The sequence below is a fragment of the Protobothrops mucrosquamatus genome, unplaced genomic scaffold, assembly GCF_001527695.2.
Source record: "Protobothrops mucrosquamatus isolate PMUCROS unplaced genomic scaffold, P.Mucros_1.0 scaffold1575, whole genome shotgun sequence".
Taxonomy (NCBI): Eukaryota; Metazoa; Chordata; class Lepidosauria; order Squamata; family Viperidae; genus Protobothrops; species Protobothrops mucrosquamatus.
In genome coordinates this window covers 1-19581 of record NW_015387739.1, presented here as the reverse complement: position 1 = coordinate 19581, position 19581 = coordinate 1, and the positions used below count along the sequence as shown (strand labels likewise).

General features: G+C 41.2%; 1 protein-coding gene across 1 annotated transcript; it reads right to left on the bottom strand.

Moving 5' to 3' along the window:
- Window positions 1–10628: 10628 nt before the first annotated feature.
- LOC107293309 (sphingosine-1-phosphate phosphatase 1) lies at window positions 10629–16018 on the bottom strand. The gene is made up of 2 exons (XM_015822456.1): window positions 16010–16018; window positions 10629–11432 (listed from the first exon to the last, which is right to left on the bottom strand). The coding sequence occupies exons 1-2, from the start codon at window positions 16016–16018 to the stop codon at window positions 10878–10880; spliced, it is 564 nt and encodes a 187-aa protein (XP_015677942.1). The 3' UTR covers window positions 10629–10877.
- Window positions 16019–19581: the final 3563 nt, after the last annotated feature.

Genomic DNA, 19581 nt, shown 5'->3' with positions numbered 1-19581 from the left:
ACAATAAACTCCTTAAGGAATAGGGAGGGGAATCGTTCAGGCTTGTCCTTAAAATGAAAAGACATTGAAAATATTTAATCTGCAAGAATTTCAGGATTTACATGAGTTTAATATTCATATCTACCTGTCACAACTAAGTTGACAGAAATCTATAGTGACAATTAAATATGGTATGGAGACCATCTGATGATACTAAACTGGCAGGAATAATAGGCTCAAGATCCAGATGGATCTTGACAGACTTGAATACTGGATCCTATCTAACAAAATGAAATTCAGTGTGGAGAAACATAAAGTCTTACACTTAGGCAAGAAAAACCAAAAGTTTGAAACCAGGCTTAATAGCAGTAACTGTGAGAGGGATCTTGGAGTCTTAGTGGACAATCAATTAAATATGTGCCAACAGTGTGCAGCACCAGCCAAAAAATCCTAAATTACATTAACAGAAGGATTCAATCAAGATCACGTGAGGTACTAGTATCATTCTATAAAGCCTTAGTAAAACCACACCTAAAATACTGCAATCAATTTTGGTCTCCACACTATAGAAAAGATGTTGAGACTCTAGAAAAAGTGCAGAGAAGAGCAACAAAGATGATTAAGGGACTGGAGGCTAAAACATATGAAGAAAGGTTACAGGAACTGGGAATGGCTAGTCTAGTGAAGACAAAGACCAGGGGAGACATGATAGCAGTGTTCCAATATTTGAGGGGCTGTCACAGAGAGGAAGGGATCAGTCTGTTTTCAAAAGCACCTGAAGGCCAGACAAGGAATAACGGATGGAAACTGATCAAGGAGAGATTCAACCTAGAAATAAGGAGAAATTTTCTGACAGTGAGAACAATCAACCAATGGAACAGTTTGCCTCCAGATGTAGTGGGAGTTTCATCACTGGAAACTTTCAAGAAGACACTGGACTGCCATCTGTCAGAAATGGTGTAGGAGGGTCTCCTGCTTGGGGGGGGGGATTGGACTAGATGACCTACAAGATCCCTTCCAACTCTGTTATTCTAATTTTAACCAGAGGTATATGTAAGGAAGCATCAGTATTAGCTTACACCAGGGCTTTTCAACCAGTGGTCCGGGTACCACCTGTGGTACATTGGCACCTGGTAGGTGGTACGCGACCATCCTAGAAAAGTGGTAGCAGGGGAGGGGAATGAGCTGAACCGGTGGCAGCACCGCACAAGCCTGAGCGAGAGATGGCTGGAGCTGCAGGGCTGTCAGGGCTCAGCGGAAGCGCCAGGATCAGTGCCGCTTTCCAGATGATCGGCGCTTCTTTGGGGCTGTCAGGGCTCAGCGGAAGCGCCAGGATCAGTGCCGCTTTCCAGATGATCGGCGCTTCGGGGCTGTCAGGGCTCAGTGGAAGCACCAGGATCAGCACCAGGCTCTAGCTGGAGCTCGGCGCTGATCCTGGTGCTTCTGCTGAGCCCTGAAGAAGCACCAATCAGCTGGAATGTTGCAGCATCTCCAGGATCTTGTGATTTACATTCAGATGCTTGGCAACTGATTTATATTTATGACGGTCCCAGTGTCCCAGGGTCATGTGAAGTGACCAAAACCTGCTGCAACCACCCAGCAGACAGGGGGAATAAAAACCAAACCCTCCCCACCCCACCCCCACTGCCAATCCTCAACAGAAATGCTCACAACAATGAACACCTCGGACAGGAGGAAGAGCGCCGCCGGATGGGGCAGGCAGGTGTCTTGCTTGGCTGAGGCTTGGGGGGCACTTTTTTCAGTGCCATTGTAACTTCGAACAGTCACTAAGCGAACTGTTGTAAGTCAAGGACTACCTGTACTTTATCACTTTTTCCTCTTTTTTTTTTGACACCTTGCTAGGCGACTGGTGGTACTCAGATATTGCCATATCCTAAAAGTGGTACAATGGGTGAAAAGGTTGAAAAGCCCTGGCTTACACATTTCAAAGGGAGTCACACCTGACCTACAATGGTCCCAAAATTGTTGTTCTTGTTAACTGCCTGCTTTCTGAAAAAATAAAGTAATGCCTTCCAACTCGGTCAACTAAAATATTAGACAAATTATAGCAGACAAGGCTATTAGTCACAACAGTTATTTATTGTAGCCATATCGGTACTGATGCACCTCTTGGTGTAGGTTCCTAAAGAAACTGAAACTTTATTGCTATTATTATTGTCTCATGAAGGTATTACTTAAGACTAGAAACAAGTGCTGATCTACATAATCTTCTGATCTAATCCAGCAGGACCTGTCTTTTTAAGTGGCTTTGTTCCTGCTCACTCTCTTTGTTAGCACTTGCTTAAGATCTGGAATGAAAAAGAAACATTCAAACTATGGTTAGCGTTATTTTAGAAAAAATAAAGATTTGCAGATATACTTTGCAGTGTAGTAATGAGAGCTGGGCATTAAATATTGAAGAAAAATATCTTAAGTCTTCAGCTCTTGCCAATCACCCTACAAAAATGCTTCCAATACCCTTCTCATATCTAGTTGTCTCAAAGTTTAGAAACAAAACCAATCAATCTGGGAGTACACAGCTTAAAGCCAATTCAGATTGCAGTGAAGGCATTTAATAATTTCCTCTCCCATCAACTTAGCACTTTTCAACCTTGACAAGTTTAAGATGTGTGGGCTTCATGCTGTTGTGCAGGTTCTGGGGTTTTGCTTGATAAAAAAAAATACAGGAAACCATAAGTTGTAACTAAAAGAGAGAAGCCCCGAATGACAAGAAATCCTTGTATTTATTCTTTCTGATTACATAAGCAATCCACCCAGCAAAGCTGACACACATAAGAAAAATTTCACCCAGTAAGTCTGGCACACTATTGATAAGAAGGGAGAAAGTAGAAGTAGCTAAAAATGTTCCCTTTTGGGTGTTTCCCTAAAGCACAGGTCGGCAACCTGCGGCTCAGGAGCTGCATGTGGCTCTTTGAGCCTTCCCCTGCGGCTCCCAGCCTCCTTTGCCATTTGCAGAGAGAGACAGAGACAGAGGCACTTGCGCTTCTCCTCTCTCTCTCTCTCTCTCTCTCTCTCTCTCTCTCTCTCTCTGTGTGTGTGTGTGTGTGTGTGTAAAAAAGAGAGTGGACTCACAGTGTTCCCCGATGAGCTGAAAAGCTTACTGGGCGGAGCTCCTCCCTTTGCTGCATCTCTGCAGGAAGCAGGAAGGGCAGGAGAGAGCTAGCTAGCCCAGCTATGCTGGTTCAGGAATTCTGGGAGTTGAAGTCCGTGAGTCATAAAAGAGTCGAGGTTGCCTACCCCTGAGCTTGTTGGAGAACAGCTTGAAGCCAGCTTGCCAGGTGAGCAGAAGATCGGAGAGAGGGAGAGAGAGGGGAGGAGAGAGAGAGAGATAAAGAGAGAGAGGGGGAGAGAAAGAGAGAGGGAAAGAGAGAGAGAGGAGAGAGAGAGAGAAAGAGAGTGGGGAAGAGGACTGGCAGACCAAGGGCAGAAAGAGAGAGAGAGGGAAAGAGAGAACAAAGGAGAAAGAGAGAGAGAGGGAGAGAAAGAGAGAGTGAGAGGGGGGGAGAGACAGAGAGAGACACAGAGAGAGACCCTTTTGACATCTAAAATGAAGATAACAATGCATATACCTTTTTTACCTTTATGGGCGCAGAGGCAGGAGGTAATAATAATAATAATAATAATAATAATAATAATAATAATAATAATAATAATAATAATAATAATAATAATAATAATGTTGGAAGGGACCTTGGAGGTTATCCAAGTCCAATCCCCTGCTCAGGCAGGTAACCCTATACCATTTCGGACAAATGGCTGTCCAGTTTCTTCTTAAAAACTTCCAGTGTTGGAGCATTCACCGCTTCTGGAGGCAGGTTGTTCAACTGATTAATTGTTCTAACTGTCAGGAAATTTCTCCTTAGTTCTAGATTGCTTCTCTCCTTGATTAGTTTCCATCCGTTGCTTCTTGTCCTGCCTTCAGGCGCTTTGGAAAATAGCTTGACTCCCTCTTCTCTTCTCTGCCTTCCTGATCTCCTTTTACTCCAACTCTGATGACGTCGGCAGTTTGGCCTTAGTGACTCTTTTTAACCACAGGCTTGTTTATATTAAACAGTCTGGTTTATTATATCCTGGTGTTCGTTTTTTCTTTCTTATTTGGTTAATATGGTGCTGGAGAAGACTCCTGCGAGTCCCTTGGACTGCAAGGCATTCAAACCGGTCAGTCATAGAAGAGATCAACCGCGACTGCTCTTTAGAAGGCCAGATCCTGAAGTTGAAACTCAAATACTTTGGCCACCTAATGAGAAGGAAAGACTCACTGGAGAAGGGCCTAATGCTGGGAAAGATTGAGGGCAATAGAAGAAGGGGACGACAGAGAATGAGGTGGCTGGATGGAGTCACTGAAGCAGTAGGCATGAGCTTAAATGGACTCCAGAAGATGGTAGAGGACAGAAAGACCAGGAGGAACGTTGTCCATGGGGTCGCGATGGGTTGGACACGATAAAAGGATATATGCAGTGTTATCTTCATTTTAGATATCAAAAGGGTTTTGCGGCTCCCAGTGTTTTGTTTTCGGTGGGAAACGGGTCCAAGTGGCTCTTTGAGTGTTTTGGGTTGCTTACCCCTGCCCTAAAGACATCATATGTTCCCAGGTGGGTTAGGATATTGGGTTTTTCCTTGCTGTCCTTTCATGACCCTGCCTCCACGACTCTGCAAGTGCCCAAAGACAGCAGGGCCAATTGATACTTCCTATGCTGTCTCCTAATTCCGGGTCAACAATGCTGGCTAGTGAATACTGGGAACTGAAGTCCACACATCTTAAACTTGACAAATTTGAAAAACACTGCATCAGATAAACCATTCTCCTTAGAGACAGAAAACATATATACTAGTTATGCTTCTACTTAACCTTTTTTTTTTTTTTGAGGGACACTTCATGATGTTACTGTATGGTCTTAGTTACACTAAAAGGGGTCTACATGAACTACATGGGTCTACATGAACACACCATATACTTTTCTTAGCAATAACAAACAAATTTTACACTGCTGTCTTCTGGGAAGTTTCTTAGCAATAAGAAATGGATTTTACACTGCTGTCTTCTGGGAAGTTTTCCAATTTACAATAGTTTACAGGCCTACTATTTTGTGATTTTTCTCAGTCAAGTATTAAATAGACATTTGTTCTTGGCTTCCAGGAATAAACAAGGCCACCTGGTACTGCTATCTGTAATCTCCCATGCCTGCGTGAATAACAGAATAACACAGTTGGAAGGGACCTTGGAGGTCTTCTAGTCCAGCCCCCTGCTCAAGCAGGAGACCCTATACCATTTCAGACAAGTGGCTGTCCAGTCTCTTCTTAAAAACCTCCAGTGTTGGAGCAACTTCTGGAGACAATCCATTCCACTGATTAATTGTACTATCAGAAAATTTCTCCTTAATTCTGGGTCGGATGCATGGCTGCGGAACGATTTTGTAGCCCCCAGTGGCCCGATCCAGGCTCCAGAAACCTTTTCCAAGCCTCCAGAGCTTGGATGCATGGCCACGGAGCAATTTTGCAGCCCCCCAGCGGCCCAGTCTGGGCTCTAGAGGCCTTTTCCAAGCCTCTAGAGCTCGGATGCATGGCCGTGGAGAGATTTTGTGGCGCCCCAGCAGCCCGATCTGAGCTTCAGAGGCCTTTTCTAAGCCTCTGGAGCTCAGATGCATGGCCGCGGAGCAATTTTGCCCCCCCCAGCGGCCTGATCCGGACTCCAGGGGGTGGGAAAAGGCCTCCGGAGCTCGGATCGGCCATGGGGGGGATGTGCAAAATTGCTCTGCAGCCATAGATCCGGGCGGCAGAGGCCTTTTCTAGGCCTCTGGAACCTGGATCGGGCTGCTGAGGGGCTGCAAAATTGCTCTGCAGGCATACCTGGACTCGCGCTGGCAGCTTCCATTAAAAAAAAGGTACCTGCATTGTATGCCTCTACCATCCAGCTGCTCCCTGACTCCCAGTGCAGAGAGAAAGAGAGAGCGCTGGCACACGTGGAGATGGCGCACATGCCCACAGGGATGGCTCTGTGTGCCACCTGTGGCACGCGTGCCATAGATTCGGCACCACAGATCTAGCCTGTCTTAAATGTGCTGGTCTCTTTCCTACTCTGCATGTCTTAAATTCCCAGAAATTCCCTACATTGACCGGCAATACATCTCCATGATTTTAGGCAATTATTTTTTTTCCTAGTGGTACACAGATATGCCAGGGTTGAATGTAGAACTTTTTACTTGCAAGGTGCATACTATCATGCTGAGCCATGGATCAGTCCTTGTAGTTGTACACATAACTTGCCTGGTACGTTTGTCAACATTAATGAAACGGACAACAACACTTTTCATTTCCCAGACTTTTTAAAATCTGTAATAAGTTACACAAACATTTTTGCAGCTGTTCTTGGCTATATTTTATTTTATATTTTGTATTGTACTTTTTATAGTTTCATTAGCTACAGTGGAAACTCTTGTAGCTGATTTTTTTAAACCAATTCATGATATGTTTGAATGTGTTAATTAAAAAGGTTCTTCTTGTGATCCCCCAACTAAAGCTGTGTTTCATTCTGCATTGTATCCTCAAAGTAATTTACATAAAACTTACTGCTGATAAAGCACAGTTACCACCACTTTATACATATAATTGTTAATACATATGCATTGCTTTTCATTTCTGTATAATTCAGGTCCATGGAGCGATTTAATATATGTCCTTGATTGTTTGATGACAGCTTTCAGTTCCAAGTTAAGCAAAATAACACAAAATAAATGTAAAATGTCAATGTGGGGTTTAATTTCACCTAAAGATAGCATAAAAAATAATATACAGAATAGTAGTAGAATATACTACAGTGCATGTTTTAAAACTTTGGAGACAATGATTTGTTTATTAAAATATATACCCAATGAAATGAACTCTTTCAGCAATGTTTTTAATATTAATTATAATAGTGCTAAACAACCTGAATAATAAATCCCACCCAAAACTGCAAGTTACTTGCAACAGTCATTCAGATCTAGCTATTTTTAATATTTTTTTGTTTTTAAAAAGCATGACAATAAATGAGAATGTAACAAAAACGTATTTATTTTTTGTGCTTTCATTAAGATTAATTACATTTTTAGGAATGTAAAAGAAAAGTCTGTTTACCCACTTTCTTCTTAAACTTCTTTTTCTTCTGGTACACATTGAACAAAAAGCTATATAGTACTGGTTGGGGGAGTTAATATGTATCTAATCAAAGTAATTCCTAGTGTCTGGATAGAATTGCAGAAGAAAATGTACCAGTACTGAGTGAGTACATTACTTTTTAATCTTGATAATGAAAAATAATTATTCACTGATTATAATTCAGATGCCTGCTTATGTTCAGGTAAATAGCTTTTTTTTTAGTTTTAGAAGTCTTAATTAGTAAATCCTGATCAATATCAAACTATCTTTAGATCTCACCGTCAGTTTTAAAAGTAGCCACAGGCATCTCATCAAAACCTGTAAGATGGTAGACATGACCATCTTGCAAATTCTGACACCCGCCCATCCGTTTTCCTTTGCCTCCTCGCCTCTGATGCCCCTGAGCCTTACCATGATGGTAGCAATAATTATGATCAAGTGGGGGGGGGAGAAATCCATCTTCCCAGTGTCATGAAACTAATTTAAATTCTCTGTGTCCAAGCCGAATATTCTGGACTACATTTGTAACCAGATATTATCACAGTGCAAATGCCATCTGCCAAATTCTTAAATTCCATATAGGAGCATAACTGCTATTGTTGTGACTAAACATAAACACTGCAGAAAGGCAGAGCATAAAAAAGGCTGCAGTGACACAAAGGATCCCATGTTCTGGTCTCATCTACAGAAGAATGAGGACAGAGAAAATACAACATTTCCCCCTCCCCCCCAAAAAATGAATTTAGCAACATTTCAAAAATAAGACAAAATATCAATGCGTTATTTGAAACTATAGCAGGAAAGCAAAACCAAGCAACTACAACTAGATGTGTATATTTCTACCGTAAACACTGGAGTACAATTATTATTGTTGTTGTTGTTGTTCTAAGAAGCATCCAACAAGTGTAATTTAATTATACCTTCAAAATGTCTCATGCTCCTGGGCTCTTTTTTATTATAAATTATAGGCTCTTGAATAATAGCAACTCATGTGTACTCGTTGCACAACTCAACATAGAAATATTAATTCCTAAACATTCAACTTGTTTAAGAATTATGGAGATTTCCATTGTTTGAATGTTCTGGTGTACTGTATTATCAAAATAGAAGTTCCTGATTCATTTCCACCCTTTTACATGAGGCCCAATAACAAATGACTGGTAACTATTCTATGAAAAAGGAAACACTAGACCTACAATAGACCACATACCATATACAGGTAGTCCTCAACTTACAACAGCTCGTTTAGTGACCATTCAAAATTACAACAGCACTGAAATTTATGTAATTTATGACCGTTTTTCACACTTACCACCATTGCAGCATCCCCATGGTCACATGATCAAAATTCAGACACTTGGCAACTGACTCATATTTATGATGGTTGCAGTGTCCTGTGGTCATGTGATCACTTTTTGCAATCTTCCATCAAGCAAAGTGAAAGGGAAAGCCAGATTCATTTAACAACTGTGTTACTAACTTAACTGCAGTGATTCACTTCACTTCTGTGGCAAGAAAGGTCATAAAATGAAGCAAAATTCATTTAACAAATGTCTCACTCAATAACAAAAATTTTGGACTTAATTGTGGTTGTAAGTCGAGGCCTACCTGTTTAATTTTGCAAATCATAAGGCTCAAATAAAATTAAAATGGTTCAATTTTCTGAGTTCTTATAATTGCAAAACTTTATGTTGCGAAGAGGTCCCAGAGAAACAAAACAGACTTGTATGATAACCAATACCACCCTGTTCAAAGGCTTAATCACCATAATTTACACAATTGGATGTACCGTGAACATATTCCTGTAAGAACATATTCTTACAGGTAAGAATATGATAGCAGCAGTGGGTTTTTTTGCCTTTACCATACAAGATAATTTGCCCATCTATATTCTCCATTTATACATTATACACAGTAGGCACTTTTTGGACAGCTGGGAATAGAGATGAGGTCTGTGCAGCCTTGCAGATTCAAAAAGCAAAATGGGATTTGGAGTACCTATTCAGAACAGTTCAAGGCACCATGTCTCACTGGACTCACCCAAAGTGCCTTTCACAGATGCCATATAATCCCAGGAAAAGATGCACTTGATTTAATGGGTTTCCATCATGTGCTCCATGCATGTCCTACATGTAACAAATCATCTTTTGCCCTCTGAATCTGGATTGCTGTGTAGCCCTAGTAGAAGCATCCATAAATGCAGTTTACAAGTGCATAAGAAATATGTAAACAACACATATACTGGAGCACACCTGACCCATCCCACTAATGCAGGGGTGTCAAACTGCCGGCTCACGGGCCGGATGTGTCACGCAGAAGCTGCACCCACCCTAGCTCCGGCAAGGGGAAAAAAGTCACGATACGTTGCAACACGTCACGTGACGCGACGAATTTGACACCCCTGTACATTACAGAACCATGAAGAGTGTTTTAATTTTGCTGGAATAATACAAAGGGAGACATATGAGAGAATACACTCTTATTTCTGGTCTTCCTCCTTTCTTCTATATACCCTGATCTCCAAAGATCTATAGGACAACAAAGACCATGTCAGATGTCATTATGTCATAAGAATAATAAAGGTTTTCCCTCACTAGTTTTTCTTTAGACAACATGTCACAAATCAGAAATAATAGGCTATATGGCCTTAGATGTAATTGGTACCATAATACATTTGATTATTTTGTGGAAGATAAAAAAGGACAACAGAACCTTTTCCACAATGTGATGATAACTGATCTAATAGCATGGGAAATACAATGCAATAGTACAAGTCTGTTATATGTTTCTTATTAAAGCCACCATTGTTAAGAATATGACTTCATTTGAAATCAAGAAAATTTATGTTAAAAAATATAATTTAACACTGCATTAATTTCAGATATAATTAATGCCTAATTAAAAAATAAGAGAATCAGAAAAAATGTATTCTTGCCAATAACATACAGTATATTGCACTTAAAATATCCATTAAAACATTATTAGAATGTAGATTACAGTGAGTGAACCCCAATATAGGTTTTAGTTTACATAATAAAAATTGTTTTTATTAATAATGTTGCAGCTTACATTTTAAAATATCTCCCTAATTTAGAATATGTTTATACTACTTTATAGTAGTTGTGTGTGTGTATATCTCACAGTATATGGTGCATTCCAACAGAAAGGCACAATTATCAAGCAAATAATACAGTACATGGAAATAAGTGGTTTGTGTTCACACATTAAAATATGGAGTACAAAAAAGGCTCTAAAGCTATCAGGTGCTGTAAGCCAAATTTCATTAAATTTTAGGTTTATTAGCATAGCTTCCTTTCTGTGTGTAAAAAAAAAATAGGTGTGTATATGAAAAGGGGAAAAAGCTTTTTCGTTACAATATAGCCATTTGTGGATGAGGGATATGACATGGCTTTAATTGACCATAGACAGAGCTTCTGGATCAGCTGTAAACATAATTGCTTTAACATATTTAAATAAAGAGAAAATGGTTCATTTATAGTCTGAAGCGTATTTATGCATACACACAAACCAATTAGTTATTTATAATGTTGTTACAATGGTAAGACTAGACATGGCCTTTCACAAGGACCTGAATCTATAAGATTTTTAACCAGTATCAAAGATTTGAGCTCACTGCCTGCAGCATATAATTTTTGCAGAGGCAATACCATAGCACTTCTCAAAAGCTATACCATCTCTCGCATAGATCAACTGTCCATCACTGTTTCCGTATGAAGAAAACACTAACATGGAGACAGTCCAATTAGGCAAAATAAGAAAGGAACAAAGAAAGCCACTGAGAATCCCACCGTTCCATAAGTAATATAGCGATAAGGCAATTCAACTCCCATGTGTTGTCGGGCTTCTCGAACATCTGCACTAGAAACACCAAAGACTTTACAGGCCAGTGGAATGGTGACCTTCTTCATGATCATTCTCACCAGCAACAGAAAAACTAATCCAATCAATAATCGCAGAGCAGCCTTTCCAAAGAGATTTACTGTGAGGGAGGGAACTAATGGAAGCATTTCTTGTGGAGGATCTGGCATTAGATTCAGCTTATAGGTAACATAGGAGCCACAGGCAATTCCAGCACCACTGCCCAAGATCTGAGCTGTATCTCCTCGGGATGTGCTCCACGTATCTAGAGTGAAGGAAAACACCCCCAAAGCCAGGTGAAAACTGACAATGATTAGTGGTGCATATGTGAAAGTTAAGTTGAAATTATCAACTAGATCCACAGTTGGAAGGAAGACGACCAAGATGAGAAGAGCATAAAGAAAACCAGCAATAACATCCTGTTGCAAGAGAGAGAGAGAGAAATAATTAATAACATATATGAATTGTGAGTTTTAATTAATATAAATTAGATATTTTCAAAATATATTTCCTTGAAAGCTATTCAGAGATGATTCTGAAATTATACATTAAAAACAAAGGAAAGAGGAATAGATTACAGTGTGCACTCATGTTCATTATAGAAAAACGTGTTTTTCCAACACAGAACAATTACAGTAAGTATCCTTTTGGAGGAGGATTTTAATATACAGTACCTGACAGTTACTGGGCTAGAACAGTAATGCTATTTATTCAGATAAATGAAGCATTTGTGGAACAAGGTCACAATAGAGCTTCCACATCCCTGAAGATAACTTTCCTGCATAAAATTTAAATAATCTCAACCATGCCATGTCTCTAGTTACTATGAGAAATCTCAAAATGTATGCATCTAGGCCAGTGTTTCTCAACCTTGACAACTTTAAGGCATGTGGACTTCAACTCCCAGAATTCCACAGCCAGCAATGCTGGCTGTGGAATTCTGGGAGTTGAAGTCCACATGCCTTAAAGGTGTCAAGGTTGAGAAACACTGATCTAGGCAGAAGTTTATTTCCCCAACAACATTACTCAAAATCCAGAGTGTAGGGTGCAGTCCCTATGTGCATAGCTGTTCATGACAGAAAAGAGGTTATATTTATTTGAGGAAGGAACAGCAAGAGCCTCAGGATATCAAATGAGAACAAAGAAGCAGCAAGAAGAAACTCTTCCTCCAACATTTCAGAGAGTTGCTGCAAAAGAATTAATAGATTAATTCAAATACAAAAATGAGCTGGACAAACTTTATAGATAAAATGAGTGACAGAACTTTATGTACAAAAATGAGATCAAGATAAATCAAAAAAATTTTCAAAAAAAATGACATAAGTAATTCTATCGGCAGTTTACATTTCTCTACTACAGGTAGTCCTCGACTTACAATGAAGTTATGACGGACACCCCCCCCCAAAAAAAGCTACTCACGACTTGGTTTCAGAGTTAAAGCCGCTGCAGTGTCCCTGTGGTCATGTGAACAAATGTGTGTGCTTGGCAAGCTGCCTGCCCTTACAAGTGACCTCAGGGACATTGGCTATCTCCCTCCATCCTTCCCCTCTAGGTCCCCATAGGCCTTGAGCATGGTTCCTATCCTGCTGGGTCCCACACTCTTCTCCCCACCTCCTCTGACACCAGTCAGTCACTTACCTTTACTGTAGATTTCCTACTAAAAACAGTTGCTACTCTGCACTATACAGTGCTACTCCTATACAGTGGAGGTCACATGGCTGTCCTGGAAGCAGGCACGATTTCAGAGCAGCCTCGATGAATCCAGGGACTCCGAGGGGAAAGGAGGCCTGCTCTTCATCCCCAATTCAATCTCTGTAGCTCCAGAGACAATAGGATGGGAAGCAGACCCAAGGCCTGTAGGGTCGCTAAGAGCTGGGAAGTGAGGTATGGGGTGCCTCAGGGGGTAGGGGAAGCACTGGGAGGCCTGAGGCAGGGCTGTACTAGGCTTCCAGGTCCGTCCCTGTCCCTGAGGCACCTCTTGCTCACTCAGTGACTGCACTGGGAAGAACAGGGAGGAGGTTGTTAAGCGAGAAAATCACGTGGGTGCCTTTGTTTAAGGACCGTCACAATTTGCAATGGCAGGCTCCATTATAGATGTAAGTAATACAGGTAAGACTACCCGTATTCATATACAAACTGAATAAAGAAAGAAGAGCCTGATTCCAGGAATTCTTTCCAACCTCTTTAGAGGTAATAGCCAGAAGAAGTCCCATATTTTCTTCTGTGTAACAAAGAAGTGTGTGGCATCTATGTCTATGTGCATATTTCTGCTTTCCTCTAACTTTGCACTTGTGGATGTGTGTGCACTGGGAAGTGATGTACCAGCCAGTTCCAAAAGCCCAATACCAAGAGCCTACCACCACAGTGAAGGGACAAAAGCTGCAAGCAGTGGACCAATTTATGTATCTTGGTAGTACCCTCTCCCGTGCAGTGACAATTGACATCGAGGTCAACTGTAGAATTGCCAAGGCAAGTTCTGCATTGGGCAGACTGCAGACTAATATATGGGACCGCCGTGGAATAAGCCTTGCTACTAAGCTTAAAGTTTACCAGGCAGCAGTGCTAACTACCCTAATGTATGCTAGTGAGACCTGGACAGTGTACAGGAGGCACGTCAGGCAACTGAATTACTTCCACATGACTTGCCTTCGCAGAATTCTGAGGATCCGGTGGCAGGATAAGATACCAGATACAGAGGTCCTCTCCAGAGCAGGCNGCTGGGCAGGCCACGTTGTAAGGATGCCAGACCATCGCATCCCTAAACAGCTCTTCTATGGTGAGCTGTCTCAAGGAAAGCGATCGCACGGGGGACAAAAGAAGCGATACAAAGACACGCTGAAAGCATCTCTCAAGTCCCTGGATATCGACACCATCTCTTGGGAATTTTTGGCGCATGATCGACCGACATGGCGTACTCTGGTTTACCAGGGTTGCCAGACATATGAACACAGAAGGACAATCTTGGCACAAGAGAAGCGAGCACTCTGTAAAGCCAGAGCTGCAAATGCTGAAGCAACAGTGTCCACATTTCTCTGTTCAGTATGTGGCAGAACATTCCGTGCTAACATCGGTCTCATCAGCCATCTACAGACACACCGCTGATGGCCCATAATCCATAAGATGTTAAGGTCTTCATCGAAATCGATGGACGAACAACAGCACTGGGAAGTAAAGAGCTACCAGTCTCTTCAAGATAATGCAGATCAGGAAATAGATTCTACAGGATGACTAAAGCTATATAGGTAGTCCTCAACTTACAACACTTCATTTAGTGACCGTTCAAAGTTACATCACTGAAAAAAGTGACTTATGGCCGTTTTAAACACTTATGAATGTTGCAGCATCCCCATGGTCATATGATTAAAATTCGGACACTTGGCAACTAATTCATATTTATGACCTTTGCAGTGTCCTGGGATTATGTGATCACCTTTTACGACCTTCTGACAGGCAAAGTTAATGGGGAAGCCAAATTCACTTAACAACTGTGCTACTAATTTAACTGCAGTGATTCACTTAACTGTGGCAAGAAAGTTCATAAAATGGGGCAAAAATCACTTAACAAATGTCTCACTTAGCAACATAAATTTTGGGTTCAATTGTGGTCGTAAGTCAAGGACTACCTGTATTTGATTGAAATAGTTATGACAGAAACGGGCAATTCTCCTGGGGAGCGGAGGGGGAGGGAGGCAGTTTGAATCTATTTCCAATAAATTTCTGCCTCTGGATTTAACACACGTCTTCTGCACCTGATATTTCCCTAGTGGCCCCCAGACCATTCAAGATCAACTCCCTGACTCCCTATAAGGGCAGGCTGCAGATGCTCCCCTGAGTCACATGAATGGAATGGAATGGAGCCATCAACAATGTTCTGAACTGCTACCTACCAGTTTTTTCTTAGGGATACACTGCAGGAATCTTTGCTGGATTATTTTTTCTCTGCAGCTCCAGCCAAATCTAGTCCATTTTTAGTATCATCCTTCATTTAACAACTTGTCCTTCTTTGAACTGGAAGAATATCATCATTAGTCTACCTTCTTTTAGAAAATGGGGGGGGATATAATACATTGGGGGAAAAGGCTGCATTTACAAAGGATAAGCCAATGCAATGCACACATTTCTGTCCGAAATGACAGAAAGGATTACATAACCTGTTAAATAAATTATCCCTGTGAAAAAGAGATGGAATGAACATGACTACTAAGATAGTTTAGATCTGCATCTCAAAAGGATCTAGAAAAGGAAACAAACTTCAGATTAAAAATTATTACACAAATTATCTGATGTTTGAGTTCATGTGTACACTGTGTGCACAATTATTAGGCAAGTGAGTATTTTGACCATATCATCATTTTCATGCGTATTTTCTACCTCCAAGCTGTATAAATTTGAATGCTTAGTGGATATAAGCATATCAGGTGATGTGTATTTGTGTAATGAGGGAGGGTGTGGCCTAAGGAGATCAACACCCTATATCAAGGTGTACATAATTATTAAGCAGCTTCTTTTCCTCAGGCAAAATGGGCCAAAAAAAGAGATTTAACTCATTCTGAAAAGTCAAAAATTCTAAAAACTCTTTCGGGGGATGCAGCACTCTTGAAAGGGTGGAGTGAAAGTGAAAGTTCTGGAGTGTCCAGAACTACAAGGGGTTTGGTGCTCAGAGACATGGCCAGGGTAAAGAAGGCTGAAGCCCGACCACCAATGAACAAGACATATAAGTTAAAACGGCAAGACTGGGGCAATAAATATTTGAAGACAGATTTTTCTAAAGTTTTATGGACTGATGAGATGAGAGTGACTTTTGATGGACCAGACAGATGGGCCCGTGGCTGGATCAGTAATGGGCACAGAGCTCCACTTTGATTCAGACACCAGCAAGGTGGAGGTGGGGTACTGGTATGGGCTGGTATTATTAAAGATCAGCTAGTTGGACCTTTTCGGGTTGAAGATGGACTCAAAATGAACTCCCAACCTACTGTCAGTCAGCCTTCCTTACCTTAGTCATGTCTCTGAGCACTGAACACCTTGTAGTTCTGGGCACTCCAGGTAGGTTGCAGTTCTGGAATATAACAGCACTGAAGGATAAAGGGTTTCTGGTAGCTTTACATTTGATTCTTCTCAAATCTTTGGCAGTTAATGTGTGTCTTTTTTTTTTCAACACATTTCTTGCGATCCTGTTGACTATTTGCAACAAAACATTTGATGTTCTGTGATCATGCCCCAATATCATAGCACAGTGATGGCGAACCTTTTAGAGACCGAGTGCCCAAACTGCAACCCCAAACCCCCTTATTTATTGCTGGGTGCCAGGTGGGCGTGGCCCACTGTGTGAGCATGGCTGTGGTGGTCATGGCAGACTGGGTGGGTGTGGCCAAGATGGGCATGGTCACCTCAATGTTGCTCATGGGGAGGGATGCCTGTGGGGGCCAGGCAGGGTTGGGGGAGATCCAGGGGGTCTCTGGCAGGTGGGGTGGTGGGTAGGAGGCTCGTCCTGCGGGGTGAGGCGAGGCAGGGTGGGGGTGCCATTATCTCAGGGCAAGGCAAGGCAGGGGCCAGGGCAGCTGCTGCCTGACACCATCGGCCCCCGCACACAGAGGCCAGCAAGCGCATGGGGGCTGACAGTGTCCGTCAGCAGCCACAGCCTGCCGGCCCCTCAACCGGCACACTCTGGGGCTCCACAGCCCGCCACCAGCTCTGAGTGCCGCCTCTGGCACGCGTGCCATAGGTTCGCCACCACTGTCATAGCAATTTCAAGAGTGCTACATCCCTCTGAAAGACTTTTTACAATTTTTCACTTTTCACAGTGAGTTAAATCTCTTTTTTGGCCCATTTTGCCTGAGGGAGAAAAAGCTGTTTAATAATTATGCACACCTTGATATAGGGTATTGATCTCCTAAGGCCACACCCTCCCTCATTACACAAATACATATCACCTGATATGCTTATATCCACTAAATATTCAAGTTTATACAGCTTGGAGGTAGAAAATATGCATGTAAATGATAATATGGTCAAAATACTCACTTGCCTAATAATTGTGCACACAGTGTATGTTATCCATGCACATATATTAGGAAAATGTTTAAGTCTGTATTATATGTGCTTGTACTCAAGATTTTGGCTGTTTTAAGCTTCTTTAATTCAGGGAACCAAATATGTTGGGTAGACTTCTGAAATCAATGAAATCTCTTTCATTGATGTGATAAAACAAGGATTTGTTCAAGTTGAGCTCATACAGTCCTCGACTTACAACAGTTTATTTAGTGACCGTTCAAAGTTACAATGTGACTTATGACCACTGCAGCATCCCCATGGTCACGTGATCAAAATTCTCATACTTGGCAACTGGCATGTACTTATGATGGTTGCAGTGCCTGGGGTCATGTGATCCCCTTTTGTGATCTTCTGACAAGCAAAGTCAATGGGGAAGCCAGATTCACTTAACAACTGTGTTACTAATTTAATAACTGCAGTGATTAACTTTTCAACTGTGGTAAGAAAAGCCATAAAATGGGACAAAATTCACTTAACAAATGTATCGCTTAGCAACAGAAATTTTGGGTTCAAAAGTCGAGGACTACCTGTATACTGTTTGTAGAAACAACACAGAAATGGTTTCTCAGTGCCTTTTCTTTTCTTCCTCATTTCTCAATCTTGTCCCAATGCCAGTATACTAATTGAATACTAACCAGATCCAACCGGTCTAGCCTTTTCAAGATCAGTTAAGGTAGTTGCTGCAACCTGATACAAAATGAGACATTCTGGGCTCTTGTCAGAGGAATAAAGGGAAACCCCAGCCAGAGAATGAAAAGAAGGCCAAAACAGGAAGGAATACGTGCTTACGTGCTCCATGCAACATAACTTGTTTGACTGGAAAGAAAATACTCTGCAGGTATCTCCAGCCTAATCGCAGTCAGCATGATTATTTTCTGCCTATCCACTCCACCAATGGAGCATCAACCAGCCTCCATATGTAGTTTTGGATCTTCAGCCTTGAAATGGGGCAAAAGGGGAAATTGCTTCCTCTACAGCAGAAGATGAAGCTAAGATTAAACTAAAAGAGAAGGCTTTTATTTTAAATCCACTGGATAATAAGTTAAAGGTAGCCATAACTATGCTTAGGGAGCAATTCAATATGTTATTGGCTGATCAGATTGCAACTAATTTGCGATTTATGAAACATAATACTTTTTGTAATGCAAATAAATCTGGCAGGTGGTTAGCCTACCAATTACGAAAGAAGCAGAAGTCAAGAATTATAGAGAAAGTAGATTACAAAGGCAAAGTGACATATAAACAAAATTTGATTAAAAGTAGTTTTTGGGATTTTTATTCAAAGTTATATGCCTCTGAGAATATACAACTTTCAGAAATAGAGAATTATTTACAGCAGGCACACTTTCCTAGCTTATCAAATAATCAAAAGGAGGAGATGAATTGCTTGATTACTGCTGAGGAAATTATTGGAGCAATCAAGCAATTAAAGGTTGGTAAGGCTCCCGGTACAGATGGATTAACAGCAATTTATTATAAGGTGTTATCTGATGAAATGATAGAGCCATTAAAGGAACTGTTTAATAGTATTTTGTTGGGTGCAGAGGTACCTCCATCTTGGAGAAGGGCTTTCATATCGCTGATCCCAAAGGAGGGTCAGGATTTGACCCAGCCCAAGAATTATAGACCTATATCTTTATTGAACATAGACTATAAGATTTTTTCAAAAATATTGGCAAATAGATTAATGCAAGTTTTGAGGCAATTGATTCATAGTGATCAATCTGGATTTATAACTGGAAGATATATGAAGTATAATGTAAGACAAATTGTTAATTTAATTGAATATTTGGATAAGAATAATCAAATCCCTGCGGCCTTTATATTTTTGGATGCTGAAAAAGCGTTCGACCAATTAGACTGGCGGTTTTTATTGCAAGTCGTAGAGAAAATGAATTTTGGGGAATTTTTTTTGTTTGCTCTTAGGGCTATTTACCAATAACAATCGGCACAAGTCATAGTCAACGGGGGGTTAACAGAGGCATTTAAAATTGAGAAGGGTACAAGGCAGGGATGTCCACTATCTCCATTGCTATTTGTTTTAACAATGGAGATTTTATTAATTAAAATTCGGGAATCACCTATAATAAAGGGAATAAATGTAAATAAGAACGATTATAGGTTAAGAGCTTTTGCTGACGACTTGGTGCTGACACTAACTCAACCGATAGACTTGGTAAAGGACTTGGTGGAAGGGGCGTTGTCTTACCTGAACGCCTTTTCTCAGTACGGAGATGGAGAATTCACATGTGGGTTTTCATTGGATGCCTGCTCTTGAGACCAAGTAGTCAAACTTGACACGCCCCCTCTTGCTAATCCAGTCTTTAACGAGGGCGAAGTGACTGAAGATGGACGAGGTGTTGGCTCTCAGACCCCAACAATAGTCTGACTGACCTTAAGGGGTGGGTGTGAATTCTCCATCTCCGTACTGAGAAAAGGCGTTCAGGTAAGACAACGCCCCTTCTCCAGTACGGGAGATGGAGAATTCACATGTGGGACATACCCAAGCTCCAC